The sequence below is a fragment of the Pollicipes pollicipes genome, unplaced genomic scaffold, assembly GCF_011947565.3.
Source record: "Pollicipes pollicipes isolate AB1234 unplaced genomic scaffold, Ppol_2.1 Scaffold_4740;HRSCAF=5597_pilon_pilon_pilon, whole genome shotgun sequence".
Classification (NCBI taxonomy): Eukaryota; Metazoa; Arthropoda; class Thecostraca; order Pollicipedomorpha; family Pollicipedidae; genus Pollicipes; species Pollicipes pollicipes.
In genome coordinates, this window is record NW_023596545.1 from 38,319,709 (window position 1) to 38,337,350 (window position 17,642).

At 54.4% G+C, this 17,642-nt stretch overlaps 1 protein-coding gene across 1 annotated transcript; it reads right to left on the reverse strand.

Moving 5' to 3' along the window:
• Positions 1–2,424: 2,424 nt before the first annotated feature.
• Positions 2,425–5,843, reverse strand: LOC119098337 (uncharacterized protein K02A2.6-like). The gene is made up of 4 exons (XM_037221258.1): positions 5,778–5,843; positions 4,958–5,153; positions 4,080–4,494; positions 2,425–2,431 (listed from the first exon to the last, which is right to left on the reverse strand). Exons 1-4 carry the CDS (start codon positions 5,841–5,843, stop codon positions 2,425–2,427), a joined length of 684 nt encoding a protein of 227 aa, XP_037077153.1.
• Positions 5,844–17,642: the final 11,799 nt, after the last annotated feature.

A 17,642-nucleotide genomic window follows, 5' to 3' on the forward strand; every position in this document is an offset into this window, starting at 1 on the left:
AACTAACAATATCATGCATAATAGCTGCTAACTGCATGTCGTATAACAGTAGCATAGTGGTAGAAATATTTGCGCCGTAAGTCACCGGCAATCAACATGCCAAAGGAAGTTGCTCGAATGACGTTATCAGGCAAATGTCGAGTTTCTCAACAACATATGCTTGGTCGTTAACGTGACTTGAACAGCACCTCCTGGCTTATCGAAGATTGACTTTCTACAGCAGAACAGCTCGTGAATGTTTCTTGTTCAAGTCAAGTCCCAGCTCAGAGCCACATACACTGCACTCCAATGTTGTTGAGAAAACGCGCAATGAAGGGACCATCAGATGAGCTCAGTAATCCCGATGATCGTATCGATGTCATTTATCGCCGGCCCACCGAAAACAGGTGCGGGTTTGGTGATGGGAATGACATCAATCCTATCTTTCGGTGAGTGTTAAACGTGTCGACGTTTCGTGTTCAGGATGTTGCACATTTCCGGTTGTCAATTTAGTCATGCCACAATGATGTCGACAAAACACATCGCTGCTGTTTATAATTTATTCTAGAAGCTAATATTTTCAACACGTGATTGCAGCTTGATAAGTGTTTCAGCAGCCATAGACACAATTTTTAAATGCTGTGCGGTATAAATGCTTTGTCATTTGTGTCCGCAGACTCAATTAAGCAAAACTTATTCAAGCAAATTTTTCAAGCAACACTGCATTGAGGCACCATATCACCTCGAAATTCAAATAAAATGGAAAACTTAAAATTTTCAGCTTGCAAAAAGTTTATGGATGCCTATGAAGGTCGGGGCGGCACAGTATCCCAGCGACGCGGGGCGGGCTATCACAATGACGGAGAGTGACGAACATCGAGGCCGGAGGAGAAAGCGGACAGCCGTATTGGCAACAGCGCAGGTAGATACGTGGGGACGGTCACGCGCCCTCGTGCGATGAGTTCGCACATTTTGAGTTTTTCAAGTATTGGTTTGAGATCACAGACTCTGATGTTTGGGTGTGAGAGAGTCTGGGTGAGAGTCCAAGCCTCTTCGGATAGGGTCGGTGCCTTACTTCTCGGATGAGACGCGTAGCTCGTCATTGGACCCACTCCAGCCGCTCCTGATCCAGCTTGCCGTACGGACCCCAGGAGATGATGTTACACCCTCGAATTGTTGCGCCAGACGGGCATACCATGTTCCTGATACAGTGGCCGTTTGAAAACGTCATTGTTGGCGGATGGCAATCCTGCGACTGCCAGCATCTGGTTGACCTTAGAAACCACCTCCGCCGTCTGCACGGGGAACATGAGCCCGCATGAGCCTCCACGAAAATTCTCCGGTATTTTTCAGTGGGCACGACTGCGATTTCTGTGCCGTTCAGGAAGTAGGTCATTCGCGGCTTGTGGGTGCTGATGTGCATTAATTTACACATAGATACGTTCAATAGGAGCAATCGTACTCCTTCCACCATTTGACCAGGTCATTGAGGTCAGTCTGGGGAGGAAAAGCGGCCGGAGCCTCGGTACACAACAGTGTAGCTCAGAATCATCCGCGAATATATTGGCCGCGCTTTGCACTTCTGATGAATCGTTGACGAAAACATTGAGCAGGTTTGGTCCCAGCACCAGTCCTTGAGGGATACCGCTGGCGACGTCGGTCCAGTCAGGCTTCGAGCCATAGATTCGCTGGGCCAGGGCCCAGTTGGCGCCCTGTCAGAACCAAGCTGGCGTCGCGTCAGAGCCCAGCTTGCACCATTGTCGGGTCCATCATGTACCCTGCTCTGCTGCGCAGGTTTCTTTCTGGGCCTGTCCCTGGCACGGACTTGTGCCCAGCTGGTAAGCAGCGCCCCTACCAGATAGGGCCAGGCAGAGGCCCAGCTGAAGCCTGACGCTTGCCAAAGCCACACAGACATCCCAGGCATGACCCAGGTGGAGCCCAGTGTCTTCCCAGGCTTCACCGATGCCCTGATATTTGCTCAACATGTGCCCACTTGGTGCTCGGCTAGACCGCGGGCAGACAGCCCGGCTATGGCCAGGTCGCGGTTCATCAGAAACATGCCGCGAGGGCCATCTGGGGCCGTGCTGGCCATCCCGTTACTGTTCACCCAATCTACACGTCTAGGGCCTGATAGGGTCGGGGCTACGATAAAATGCCCGCTAGGATGGCTTCGCCTGTCTTTCACCCCGGCAGGTACGACGGGCACCCCGGGCACGTCCTCCAGCCGAGCTCAACTAAGACCTTGTCTATGTTGCTCCCAACTATTTATGGATGTTAACGTGAGTTCCACTTACAAGGTGTGAACAAGCAAACACGCAGCATGGCAGCCCCGGACCGACTGCCTCCCAACGCCCGACAGTGGCGCCACTCGCAGTGCGCCCATAAACTACAACCACAATGTCGAGGCTACGATACAACGCCCTCCGCCCCCATACTGGAGCTTCCCTACAGCCTGAAACGCAGCGGAGGTCGGATGGTGCGCGCTGATCGGCGCGGCTGCGTCTCGTGACGCGGCGCGCTGGCCGTGTGCGCCTGCCCCGTCCGCAAGGGCGGCGCGCTGACGGCGCGCGGCTGCCCCGTCTGCTGGTACTCGGCGTCCGGCCCGTCAGGAGCTCGGTTCTGTTGAGCTGATTCCGGCTCCGTGGTGGTCTGGTCGTGACCATCTGCCTCCTCCCTGGCCGGTGTCGGTCGCTCTTCCTCCTCCTCTTCTCTCTCCCCGAGAGAGCTGTGAGCCTCCGGGATCTGATGCTGCTGCCGGCCGGGAGCAGGGTCGGTCGGATGCTGCTGCGACGGCTCCAGCGGAGCTGCCTCGGTCGGCTGCTGCTCTTCCCGTCTTGCTGCTGGCAGGAGCTGGTCCGCATGGCGGGCCCAGACGGCCTCGCCGACGTCTACTTGATACGAGACGAGGCCCGTGATGCCTACCACTTCGCCGTGCCGCCACCGTCGGGGGCCGCCATATGTCCGCGCCCACGCGGTCTGGCCTACCCTGAACTGGCGCGACCTTCCTCCCGCCGCCTCCCTCTGGTCTTGCTGTTTCTCTTGTACATCTCGTGTGATGCTTGGGTGCACGAGGTCGAGCCTGGTGCGCATCGGACGCCCGAACATCACTTCCGCCGGCGTCCGGCCTGTCGTCGAGTGTGGCGCCGCGCGGTATGCCATCAGAAACGTGCACAGCTGGCGAGACAGCGAGCCCCCGTCCCTGTGGCGCCGCCTTCAGGCCGTTCTTAACGGTCTGGACCGCTCGTTCGGCAGCCCCATTGCTGCTCGGGTGGCATGGTGCTACTCTGACGTGTCGTACACCGTTCCCACTCAAGAATTCTGCGAACTGTGACGCTGTGAACTGAGGTCCGTCGTCGGAGACAAGCTGCCGTGGTATACCGAAACGAGCGAACATGGCTCGCAGCTCCCGGACCGTGCTAGCTGTGGCCGTGTCTCCCATCGGACACACCTCCAGCCATTTGCTGAAACTGTCATGTACCACGAGGAAGCTGGAGCCCTGAAACGGCCCGGCAAAATCCACATGGATTCGCTCCCACGGGCCGCCAGCCGGCTCCCAGGTGTGCAGCGCGCCCCGTGGCGGGGCTCCTCGCTTTTCTACACATGCGGTACAATCCCGCGCCAGTGCCTCCAGTTCTGTGTCCATCCCCGGCCACCACACGTACCGGCGCGCCACTCCTTTCATATTGGCGCTGCCGAGGTGTCCGGTGTGCAGCTCCTGCAGTACTCGCGACCGCAGCCTCTGGGGTATTACCGCTCTGCCTCCCCACAGTACCACGCCGTGGTCTGTGGACAGCTCCGCCTCCCGGTGTCGGAACGGCGCAAACTCCGGCTCCGTTTCTGTCAGCCATCCGTGTCCTATATACATAAGCATCTTCGCCAGCAGCGGGTCGCGCAGGGTGGCGTTTTCGATCTCGCGGGCTGTCAGCGGCGCTCCCGCGCCGTCCATGAACAATAAGTGGACTCCCGTCACCTCTCTGTCCGCCTCTGCCCGCTCGTTTCCGCTGCACGGCAGCGCCATCCGCGATAGACTGTCCGCAGTGATCCGCCATCCCACGCAAGACACCTCGCTCGCCCCGAGAGTACATTTTGAGCGTTCTAGCCGGAGGCCGTGACGCTCCAGCCGAGTCAGGACCCGGTCCAGCCGTGTCAACAGCTCTGCCTCGTCTTCCGCTGCGATGAGAACGTCATCAATGTAGCACACGCAGCCCGGCAGTCCCTCCAGCACCTTGTCCATTGCCTGCTGGAACAGGAAGCCGCAGCTGGCGATGCCATACGGCATACGGATCATCCGGAACGAGCCGCGGTGCGTCGTCACCGTGGTGAGGTCCCGTGACGTCTCGTCCAGCTCCATGTGCTCGTATGCCCGCCGGATGTCCAGCTTTGCGAACACTCGACCTCGTATGTTCGCGAATAGGTCCTCCGGCGCAGGCAGTGGGTACGGATCCACCCGGAGCTGTGGATTCACTGTCAGGCTGTAGTTTGCGCACAACCTGACCTGACCGTTGGGCTTCAGCACTGGAACCAGCGGGGTCCCCCAGCCTGACAGTCTCTGTTCTGGGTCAACCTTCTCTGCGACTCCCTCCGTGATCCAGCGCTCTAATTCCTTGTCAATTAGAGCCGTGAGGGCGTGCGGCACAGGCCTGGCCTTCCTGTACACCGGACGCGCGTCAGGCTTCAGCGTGAGATGGGCCTTCATCGACATCTTCCCCAGTCCGTCGGTGAACACTGTCTCGTGCGCCTTGACGACCGACTCCAGCGTCGTCTTCGCGCCCGACTCCGGGCGTGGTTCTCCCGTCAGCGTCCCCCCGCCGACCGACCATGCTAACCGCTCGCCAGTTCAGTCGGAGCTGGCGCAGCCAGTCTCGTCCCAGCAGCGGCACGCTCCCCTGTCGGTCACATATCACCAGTCGCAGTGACCGGGCCTGGCCTGCGTGTTCCACCTCCACCGTTGCCTCTCCGCGGAGGGGCACCGTCTGACCGGTGTAGGACTGCAGACGTAGCTCCGATGCCCGCATGCGCAGTCCCGGGATCTGGACATCTCTGCCGACGATTGTCACCGGCGAGCCGATGTCGATCATCATCGTGATGTCCTGACCGTTGATCCTCACTGTGATGAGTGGCAGGCCATCCCTCTCACTCGGGATGTCGATTTGTAGGCGAATGTCCTCGAGGCGCTGTGACACACCTCCTTCAGTCTCAGTCACATGGTCCACTGTGCGGCGCTGTGGACAGCTGCGCGGTAGGTGGGCGTCCGACCCACACCGGAAACAGCGTCGGACGGGCGGGGGACGGCGGGTCTGTCCCTGCTGCCGCCGCTCCTCACGCCGTCCATTATCCCCGGACGATGGCCGGTCGGCAGCGCCACGCTCCTGCACCCTGACCGGGCAGTCTCTCTTCCAATGCTGTCTGGATCCGCATCGGAAACACTGGCCTCGCTGTGGCCGTTGTGGCCGGTCAGGCCGCACTGCGTTCACGGCCGTCCCCTAACAGTCGACTCCTGTGACTGCCGGCTGACTCTCTCTCAGATGGGCGCTCAGCTGACGCATGTCTCGGTACGCCCGCGCTGTCTGCCGGACGTTGGCGAGCGTCAGCCCGTCTCCTTTGGTCGCCGCCTCCTGCAGTAGCTTTTCTCTCAGCCCGGGGCTGCTTCTGACGACACACCGGTCCCGGAGTTCCCTGTCCATCTCAGCCGCTGTATAGCCGCATTTCTGTGCTTGAATCCGGAGTCGCTCGAGGAACTGTTCGAATTCCTCACCCCCTTGCACCTTCATTTGGTGGTATGCAGCCCGCTCAGTCACGGCGCTTTTGGCCGGCGACAGGTACGCCGTGAGCTTCTTCTTAAGTTTTTCAAAGTTATCTCCCATCGCGTCTTCGTCCGGCAGCGTCTCGCTGAGATCTGCGACGTTGGGCCCAACCAGATGGAGAAGCACTGCACACCTCTGATTGGTATCAGTTATGTTCACGGCCACCAAATACCGCTCCATGCTTCTCACCCACCTTTCAAAGTCCTCCCCTGTATGACAGGGTGCCACCGTGGGCAGATGCATTCCCGGCAGCGTCATCCCTTCAGCTCTACCACGTCCCGATCAGCTGTTCGATCCGGCGCACTGATCTCAGCTGTTTTCCCACGGTCCGATCAGCTGTTCTGTCTCGCGCACGGCGCTCCGTCGTTTCCCACGCTCCGATCAGCTGGCTCGCGCCCGGCCGCCCAGCAGACTCCTCTCTGGCCGATCAGCTGATGCCGTGATGACTCGCGAGTCACGCCACCGCTGGCTATCACAGCGCCTCTGTCGGCGAGCTGCCGAACTGCGCTTCCGGAAGTCGTTGACCCGACGACGCAGCGCCTCTGCCGGGCCCCCGCTGAACTAACGCCCAAAATGGCGGCACGCCGCGACGGCAAAACCACGTGCGTTCTGGGGTCTTTGTGGCAACTGATGCCCCTGAGCCTGTCCCAGGGCTATCGACCCCGTCACTGTCCTGCCCCTGACACACTGACAATAAATGGATGACACGACACTGCCCTGTCCCGTCGGCCGAGTCAGAAAACTCCCGAAGCCCGCCGATTGATCACCTGCGTTTTCCAACACTGCTGCCCTCGGCTCCACGCGCTCTGCCAGTCCTCGCAGTTCCACACGTCCTGCCAGTCCTCGGCTCCACGTGCCCCGCCAGTCCTCAGCTCCACGTGCCCCGCCAGTCCTCAGCTCCACGTGCCCTGCCAGTCCTAGCTCCACGTGCCCTGCCAGTCCTCAGCTCCACGTGCCCTGCCAGTCCTCAGCTCCACGTGCCCTGCCAGTCCTCAGCTCCACGTGCCCTGCCAGTCCTCAGCTCCACGTGCCCTGCCGTCCTCAGCTCCACGTGCCCTGCCAGTCCTCGCAGTCCACACGTCCTGCCAGTCCTCAGCTCCACGCGCCCTGCCAGTCCTCGCAGTCCCACACGTCCTGCCGGTCCTCAGCTCCACGTGCCCTGCCAGTCCTCGCAGTTCCACACGTCCTGCCGGTCCGCGCGTCACTTGCACCTGTCCCTACTTTAAAATCTCTTTGCTCGTCGCCAAGATGTTGTGTCTCCCAACTGTTTATTGATGTTAAAGCGAGTTCCATTTACAAATTGTGTGCAACCAAACAATCAGCATGGCGGCTCCGGGCCGACTGCCTCCCAGCGCCCGACAGTGGCGCCACTCGCGGTGCGCCCATGAACTACAACCACGATGTCGAGGCTACGATACAACAGTCTACATTTCAAATTAAAGGTTTATCACATTAAAGCTGTTGAAATGAGCAGTGTTCACAGATGTCATAATGCTGCATCAAAATATGTTGGTAATAGCAAAGCTTATCATAATGTTACGAGATGTCATTCCTGGAATAGTGTAGTGGATAAAGAAAATATCATATCTTGCTGTCATTAAGCAGGGCACCTATTTACAAAATGTTTGATGTGCGTAATGAACACAAAACATTCACAAAGTTGTAGGACTGTATCTATTTACGTTACAAAGCTTCTACAAAAACAAAACGTTAGAAGTGATGAAAGCGAATGATTGTCATTGACGTCAAGTCATTGACGGAGAGCGTCCGAAATTAGCAGTCGTACCGGGGTAATTAAAGATAATGCATGGTAGCGCGTGCGCTTTGATTAAAACTGCTGTTAACTTTTCCTTTTTGAAATGTCTAATATTTATCTGCTGCAGGCACGTCAGGATCCAATCATTTCCTAGTCCGACTTTGAGCTTCAGGCACGGAAGGCATCGAATGTGCTCGGCCAGTATAGGCAGAAAACCGCCGAAGGGTCTTTTGGAGCCGTATTAGTAAGATACTAGCCGTATAGCAATGTAATTCTACCGATGTGTGGTAAATTCATTGCGGTAAAAACTGGGTATATGGAAAATACATATCAAAGCGAAAATGGGGATAACATCCGTTAGTGAAAATGTATATGACAAATCATTATATCCGGCAGGAAGATAGGATATGAAGGGGGGGGGACCGTTCCCGCTATTCAACGATAGAGGGCAACGCGTCCCGTCCTCCCCCCCCCCCCCCCTCCCCCGATGGCGCCGCCAATGCGATGGGGTACGCGTCTGGCACGTAACAAGGAAAGGTTCAGCGAAAAGCCGCCCAAAGTTTTTTAACTGTTCGGAGACCTGCGCATGGATAATTGTGTTATGATTTAACACGCGCTCGGGTGGAGGTCATATTGGCCCCCGAAGGTTTTTCCGGAACGGTTTCCGAACGGCGCGGCATAGCCCCGCCAAATTGTGCATAGCTGTAGACAATTAAATAACGGATAGTTTGGCATCAAAAATTTAAATGTACCTTGCAATGTCGCTGGCCTATGGAGGTCAAAGTCATGCCATGGTATCAGGGAAGTCAATTTCTAGGAAATAATTCAATCTGATGCAACAAATGAGGGTTACACGAAGCCATACACCTCTGAGATGCTTTCTTAAACAACGCAACAGTTGAATGAGCAAAATACATTGGCTTAAGGTCAGGTATAAAGGTCAGACCAAGGTCAAAACCAACCTGTTTTATTACTCTAGTGCCTACAGTATGGGGCAGTTTCTGGTGCTCATTTCGAATTTATCGATAGCAGGAACCGCATTATATATCTTTCATGGACTTCTTGGAGGTCAGAATAGGTCATTGACATGAAATGACCCAGGTCAACATTTTGTTTGTCGGAACCTACTGCCTAGCGTAATCTTTGTCGCTTATTTAAATGCAAAACTCAGAGCAGCTAGTATGGTTTTGTTCACCATGACCTTCAAAGGGTCAAACAAGGTCGCTGATCTTAAATTAGCATGTGAACTTTTTCTTAGAAACGGTTATCTAGGTTCTGAGGCATTTTGGAGACCAACCTGGAATTTGACCTTGTTTTACCTCATTTAACCCGAAGGTCATGACCTAGAATACTGAAACTTTGGCCTAGTGAGTTTACGTACATGTCAATACACCCTGTAAATTTGGTGTCTCTGGCTCCCTTAGTTCCCGAGATCTCACGGGGGTCAAACTGACCCCCCATCCGAGCGAAGGGTATCCAGCCGGCCACCCGGGCTCGTGTTAATTCTTGCGCAGACGTATTTGAAAAAGTGCGCTTTTCAGATGCTTATTGTCCAAAGTCCAATCCAAAGTCCAAGTATCGTCCAGCTGTTCGTCCAAAAAGTGTTCAAATACAGGTTGTTCAAAATTTTCAAATTAAATATCGATCAACCTCTATATGCAACCAATAAACCTAGGCACCACCCACGTCGCTGCATTTCTCTGCTTAAATCGAATAAAATATTGATCTTAGGTAAGTAATGCGCGTCTGCGTTGAATAAGTTGAAATGTGCACCAAAATACGACACAGCGTTTCTTATTTGATCAGAGACAGGCGTTTATTCTTCTAAGGTATATTTATGCGAGGTATAGCTGTCAGGCGGCACGACGCAAACCAACAGTGCAATAGCACATGATGCCGCAGGGCTCAGTGAGCTGCAGTCCAGCATCCGCAGGCGGTCCGTGAGACGTGGTCCATGAGCCACAGTCCAGGAGCCGCATGAAGTCCAGGAGCCGCAGCCTATGATCCACAGTCTAGGAGCCGCGGGCAGTCCAGGAGCCGCAGCCCGGGAGCCGCGGGCAGTCCAGGGGCCGCAGTCTAGAAGCCGCAGTTCAGGAGCCGCAGCCCGGGAGCCGCAACCCGGGAGCCGCAGTCCAGCAGCCGCGGGCGGTCCGGAAGGCGCAGTCCAGGAGCCACAGTCCAGGAGTCGCAGTCCAGGCGCCGCTGTCCAGGAGCCGCAGGCAGTCGGGAAGCCGCAGTCCAGGAGCCCAATCCGGGAGATAGAGCTGTCAGGTGTTCGTGATCTCCACTCAAAAAGCTCATTCGCGTCCCACCGCGCCACTGTCTCACATCCGCTACCAACACCAAGCGCCACCTGGACCGTCATTGTTGCTCTTGGGGAAATGCGTTATCTTGTTCTGAAAGCAAATTTACCATAATGCTACGCATACAAACGTGTGTGCCATTGGAGCAGCAAGTGACTCCATTGGCTGTGGTGGCTTCCTCACTTCTCCTTCCGTTTCCTTGGGCTTTTTTTGCGGTAGGCGGTGGGGCTACGCACTACAGTTGTCCTGATTAACCCCGCGTCCTAAGTCTTAACAGGGCTCCCCATCGCGCTCTCGCGGACAAGAGCTGCAAAGCAAATCAAAATTAAAGTAAAAAGCTGGTCAAAATTTGGTCGCTGGATCGTTACACTCAGAGATGTAATGAAATAAACATGATGCCAGTGATGTATCATCTTGCATAGCGGGATGAAAAGGGGAATGAGACGATGGACTAGCCCAGCGTTTTTGATTGTAGGGTTAGTCGATTGGACACTATTCTTTGATTTACGCCGTTTTCACACTGGTCGCGAATTGCGATATGCGTTAGTCTTCAAGTATGATACCGTCCGCCGTAAATAGCATCGCTGTCTTACTGTTGCATGGCAAGCGTGGTAGAGGTTTGAGTTTCACCGTCCTACATAGCCGGCGCCCAGCCTTTGTCATTGGGCCATCCAAGCACATCAGACGGCGGAGAGACCCATGCGTTGACGGCAGCGCCACCTGTCCCAATACCGCGGCCTTCTCTCAGCCGAAAACTGGGCCCCACTGCTCCACCAGAGACGGCACCACGTAGTAGAGTAGAGACAGGCCTACCACCTTGATCACACTGAACGCTACGGAGCCCCCAAAAATCCAAAGGCCCCGGTCAAACGATATCGGCTTCACTTCAACCGGAACTGTGCGCCGAGATCGGTGCGGCGCAATCCGCGCACTTGAACTTCTGCTTTCCTCCAATAGGTGGCTTTCCGCCACTCGGTGAAGCTTTGAAGTGCCGGGTGGTCCATGGTGCTGGAGATCCGGATCTGCTGACCGATTTGGGCGTGCGCCTAGAATAAGAAAATACGCTTAAGTGCATTCTACCAGGCGGGACCTTTGATCCTGGAGTACATCAGCGTGCAACGAAAGATACTCGCATTCCATCGGGCGATAATAGCGGTGATAGCGATTTTAATAGGGCTGTCAAAATGTGATGCCATGTGGGCGCTCAGCCCGACTCCCGAGTAACCGAACGAATTCACCGCGAGTCACGCGCAAACAGCCAGCAAGCTTGCGAGACACGCTTCCCTGATCAAAACTTTGTTCAGGTTCGACATGTGGTCATCAGGCAAAGAAGCGACATGTGCACGGCCTGCATCGTTTTGACCGTTCATTTGACGGGGTTCTTGGTGGCCCCTACCCCTCCTTGACCAACCGTCTAAGCTTACGACCCCATCCTCACCTAACTGTAGGGGGAGCCGGAATCGGCACACCTCATAGATCGATTGGTTGAGAGCATTTCTTCCGGCGGCACTCGCTGTCAGCAGTCATAACCGCATAATTGATATTGTATATATAATATATATAATATATATATATATATATATATATATATATATATATATATACATATACTCAGGTTAATCAGTAATACAAGTAGAATCCTACAAGAGGCTGATTGCCGGTCTAAGTTTTTGTATTAATTGCAATCAGGTATGTTATATTTGCTTTGCAGATTTTCAGTTCGAACAAAAGTTTGTTGTCGGACGAATATCGATCTAAATATGAATATGATGCTGTTGCCAAGTAGACAACTACATCAAAGTAGGGCTTCCTGATGATTACGTAATGGGGGCGCAGGGAGACGGGGCATTTACTATTATGCCACGGTTACTCCCAAGCAGACCTGGGCGTAAATCTGGGCATAATCAGAATCAGCACTATGAACAACTTTTGCGTTGGGTCAGAATGGAATCGAATTTTAACATTTCCAAGCGAATTATGTGCAGCCGACGCTGTCATTGATGTCTCAGCCGGTAAACGCTTAGGCTACCATCATCAGAGGAATGCATGCACAATGAGGACGCAAGACTACGTTTAAGAGATATCGTTCACGTTATGTCGCGTGGATGGTTCACGTATGACAGTCACGGTCCGCATAATTCAATATTAACGACCACAATACTGATCAGTACGCAAACAGGTCAGCTTGGAAAATGCAAAACCATGCGCCGAAGGATCTTTTAGGTTTCATAAGAGAAGGACAAATCTACCGTATAAATTGCAGCGGATACGCCAACGCCATGATGGCCACACTCAAGGGCGCTTCTTTTGGTAAATATCAAGTGTTTTTTAACATCCTAAGCTCGAGCGTAATGTTGCATCTCCCTAATATGAACAAATTTGCAATGCGAAAGCGACTGGCACTCACAAATGAATGATCTCGGATGGGCGAAGGGTACGGGTTAAGGAAAATGCTACCGGAGTGGTCACACCGTAATGTGTAGTAGATGTGTGTGTATATATATATATATATATATATATATATATATATATGTATTTATTTATTTATTTATTTATATATATATATAGATGCATGAATATATGTATATATATATATATATATGTATATATACGCATACATGTATAGATATGTAAATATTTATATTATTCTATCATATATGTCATATATTCATATATAAAGCGCGTGTGTGTGTGACTGTGTGTAGCCGAATGGTTATCAAAATAAATATTTTGTTGGGGTTTTTGCGAAGCACATCTGACGGTTTATCTCCATAACCACTGTCACCGGAACCGATGAAAGAACATAGCCCATAGTTCTCTATGAGCCCGAACTGGAGATCTGCGCTGTGATTTTCGGAGTCCAAATTAATCCCACGCGCTGCGGGCCATCATCGGAGTAGATTCCACTCAAGCGGAAACAAGCCTAAGACTGGTCTGCCAGGCCCTGCATCACATTACATCCGGTGCGTACATGCACACAGCTGGCATACAGTGCACGCTCATGATCTTTAAGCAGCAATACGCCATTAATAAGCTAGAACAGTTCGAATGGATCGAAAAAGCTTGGAAATTTGCGCATGTTAGGCCAAATGTATTAATGTTTTGTTTTTGTTGATACAAGTACAAGAAGTCGCGTATGATTTCGCGGGCAGCCGGATTCCAGTGGAGAAGCGTGCACTCCGCACATTCCAGTGGTAAATATGCGGACGGGAGTGGAGAACATGACTCTGGTAAATGTGCAGACGGGAGTGGAGAGCGAGACCCTGGTAAATGTGCAGACGGGAGTGGAGAACCAGGCTCTGGCAAATGTACGGACGGGAGTGGAGAACCAGGCTCTGGTAAATGTACGGACGGGAATGGAGAACCAGGCTCTGGTAAATGTGCGGACGGGAGTGGAGAGCGAGACTCTGGTAAATGTACGGATGGGAGTGGAGAACCAGGCTCTGGTAAATGTGCGGACGGGAGTGGAGAACGAGACTCTGGTAAATGTACGGACGGGAGTGGAGAACCAGGCTCTAGTAAATGTGCGGACGGGAGTGGAGAAGCAGGCTCTGGTAAATGCACGGACGGGGGTGGAGAAGCAGGCTCTGGTAAATGTACGGACGGGAGTGGAGAACGAGGCTCTGGTATGGCTCATCCTGACGGTGACGGGCCTCGAGCAGCCAAGGAAGCGTGAATAACGCACAACAGCTCACAACGGACAGTGATTAAACCTGGATCTGTCGGCCATCTGGCCTGAATTCCGGATCAGGTATGGTATGGAGCAGACATGCGCCTGGCGCCCGAAAAAAGGATCCCAGAATTACATTAATACGGAACCTGTGGGATACCGGGTCCATTCTTGGGATTTAGGCACTTGTCTGAACTATGTATTAACGTTCAATTATGGTACAGTAATGTATCCATGTTTGAACGTCTTTCCTTGCGTTGCAATACAACAGAGCATATAACTTGGCATTTATGAAAAAACGCCAGCTTGCAATACGTGACGGATTTGGGCATTGTTGTCTCTGTTTTCAAGCTTCCGATACGGAGATTTCGTAACATGCCTTGCAGCAATGGCCCTGAGCAGCCATTGTTGGGCGGGGATTTTTAGAAGAGCTCGGCGCACTCCATGCCCAGCACAGCACATCTTGTTCAACGGAAACTCTCTTCAATCGGCGTGTTCCCAAGCATTATCTAAGGATCACTTTTGTGCCATGCAACGCCCTGACACAGCCGCCCCGTGCCTGTTCTTTTCGAGGTCAGTCACCAGCTGATTGTCTGGTGTCCGTGATGATCTAAATAATCGGGCACCATTTCCGGGACACGAACCAACAGCCCGTGTCCTTATCGCAGGTATCAGCTGCTCGGCATTGTTCTGCCTGTGCGATGGGTGTGACCAAAACAAACTATGCGCATGGAAGGAAGTTCAGCTACAGTCGAATCGCATGGTGAAGCAACTTTCAACATCCGGGCAAAACTGTGCCGCTGTCTTCGTACTGTAACTGTTCTCGCGACTGCTAACTGTACCTGTGACGTCCCGTTGGGATAAAAGAGTTGTTAACCCACTTTTCTACGTTCATGTTTTGGGCATTCGCTTTGGAAGGAAGGCTTCGCGTGATGAGCTCACTTTGATTTTTATTAATGATGGTATCATCTTAAATGAAGTTTTATGCAATTCGACCTGCACATATGGCGGTGTACACATGACGGCGTGCATATGGCGCTGCATGTGTACACACAATTTGACCTGTACATATGGCGGCTAAAGTTGTATGCTATTTGAGCTGTACATGTGCGGGTTAACAAAAAGTGATTGTCCATATTTGATGATCGTCGGTGCTTTAATAAGGACATCTTGAAGCCTAAAATATAAACTATCGGATGTCAAAAAAACTTTGATTGCAAAAGACGTGGGTGTCTATAAGCTTTGTTTTCAAGATAAGTTCACTCAAAACGCCCAATATTTCGGCCTGCACGGCTCACGTCATAATTGCCACCCGCCAAAAAGTTCCCAGCTCACCCTCTGTGAACAGCTACATGCAACAGTTAACCGACCGTAAGAATGGCTACAGTAGCTTAAGCTGCATACCCCTTGCGAGACAAGCTGCTAATTACATCCTGAGGTGTGAATGAAAGATAAAAAACACCAGATGAACCTCAGCCCGAGTGAGGAAGAAGTTTCATGCGGATCAAGGCTCCAGACATGCTCAGGAACGGGGTCGAGTCGTTTTATCCGCCGCCTCTCTCAGGCTGACAACGGGAAACGTTTTTGTTGAGGGGCCATCCGACAGCCCGCCCGGGCAAAACCGCGTCGGGCCGGCCCGCTTCTTCCAGCGGTCCCGGGTCCTTCCAGCGGTCCCGGGTCCTCCCGTCGAATCGTGTCCTGAATAGGCCCCGGACCGGCATTCTGTGTCAGTGCGGGCCCCCGCGGCGGTCCGGCTCGGCCCGGCCCGGCCCGATCGTCCCACGTGTCACCAGCGCGGGCCAGCCGGGCGGCTGGGATCTACGGCGGTCGGCGGCGGGACGTGGCCCACGTCGCCGACTGAAGGAAGGGCGAGGGGTCGGCAACTGCGACGCGCCTCCCGTACAGTCTGCGGCGGACGCACCGCCACCCAGTCCACGATCACTACCCCTCCTAGTGTGCAGCTGATGGACGACGCACCCCACCGCTACGCACGGTGTGACCAAGATAAGGCTGAGTGCATACGGCCCAATCCCACACACAGGAGTCCTGCGCAGACCAAACGGTAGTCGTCACACCTCCGCAACGCCACAGCGCCCACTGGCGGCGCCGGCGCCCTGTGAGCGGTCGTGGGGCTCGGCACAGACGCCGGACACTGTGACAACGTGCGGGCACCGCCCTGTGCTAGTTTGAGGTGAAACCACACATTCCATCGCACCCAGTCATGGAACTGCCTGTGATGGAAGCTATTGTGACGCGGTATATTCAAATAAAAATGATAACGCATTATAGAGGGCTACAACCTGCAAGCAAAGGCGTAGACGTGTGAACTTGCGTTGCGTGTGTTTGAAGCTAAGACAGGCGCCACTTTTACCGTCGGTTTCCTCAGTCGATGTGTATACGTGTGAGCATGTCCACATGTGTGTACACAATGCATACATAAGGCGCGACTGCAGCACTCACACCGAAAAAACGTCATCAATTGCCGCGTAATCGTGGTAGCGTGCGGTGGAAAGCATACCCACAGCGTGCAGCAGCGTACCAGCGAGGGCAGGGTGATTTTCGACGCCTGCCATTTATCAGAGGATCCTGATGCCGGTAGCGCGACATGATGCTCGCCACAGGCGTCCTACTTCGCACGGTGAGCGGTGTATGGCTCTTCAGCTGCTGCGGGGCTTCACAGGAGTGGCCTATTAAGTTTTGTAACATTTTACTGAATCGAGGACAAAATTCTGGTCTCAAAAACTTTCAAGCATTGCAAAGTGCTTTTTAAAATGTCAAGTACCGAACGAGTGCAATAAGCGCTTTCACATCTTCAGCCATTACTTTTCGGCCATAACACTACGGTCTACAACTCTGTCGTGTCCCACTCCGTGTCTCCCCCCCCCCCCCTCCCCATAAAGCCTTTGCTAAGTTCAAGAGTTGGCCGAATTATTGCAGCATAAAGAGACAACTATTGGCAAAAGCTAAGCACAACATAAATCCGGCCAGTACGTCAACCTCTTTGCGCTTTTAGCTACAGCTCCATGGCAGCGACAGACAGATTATTGATATCTACGTAGCTACATAAAAATCTTTTGGTAGGCACACTCTCCTGAATACAATAAAAGCCATGGCTGACAAGGGGTGATGGACACCCGATGTGCAGAGGAACACATTTGAGCAGATAGCATCAGGGGAAACTGAGATTCGGTAGGCTCGCATCAATTGCAAAGTCATAAAAATATGAGCAAGTACAAAAGCACTGCACAATGAGGCTTCGCACGCCCGCCCCGAGAGTACACGGTGGGGTTTTGGACGTCCGCCCCGAGGGTACGCGGTGGGGTTTCGCACGCTCGTCCCGAGAGTACGCGGTTGGGTTTCGCACGCCCGCCCCGAGAGTAAGCGATGGGGTTTCGCATACCCGCTCCGAGAGCCATACCTGAGATGACGGACATCAGCAGCACGGCGGTCAGTAGCAGAGGCTGGGACCAGCGGCAGCCGGGTGGCGTCATGGTGAGCTGCGCAGTGTGCCGAGCCGTCAGGCCATGATCGCCGCTGCTGCGGCCTCCTCTGCACACCAGGCCGCCGGGACGCCGCTGCTGCGGCCTCCTCTGCACACTAGGCCGCCGGGACGCCGCTGCTGCGGCCTCCTCTGCACACCAGGCCGCCGGGGCGCCGCTGCTGCGGCCTCCTCTGCACACCAGGCAGCCGGGACGCCGCTGCTCCGGTCTCCTCTGCACACCGGGCCGTCGGGACACCGCTCCTCGGACGTCCGCCGCCCGCAGACTCTTGCGCGTCCCCCCGTGACCGAGCGCCGTGGTCACACTGTCGCTGTCCGCCGGCGACGGGCGGATCGCGGCGCTGCTGGTGCCGCCAGGGAGGACCGGCCGGAGACTGACCGCCGCCGCCGCCGTCGCCGCCGCGCGGATTCGCGGGCGGATGGCGCGGCGTCCAGCGCCGGGTCACGGGTGCCGAGGCCGCCGCTCGGTCCGTTACACCGACCGCCGGCTGCACGCCTCACTCGCCGGCGAGGTGGTGGGGCGCAGCCCTCCTGCACCCCGAGCCGGGACGCGGTCGGAGGGGTCGGCCGGGCGCGCTCCACGGGCGGCGCCCGCTCCCCGTCTGCCGGCCGGGCCGCGGGACTGACGGCC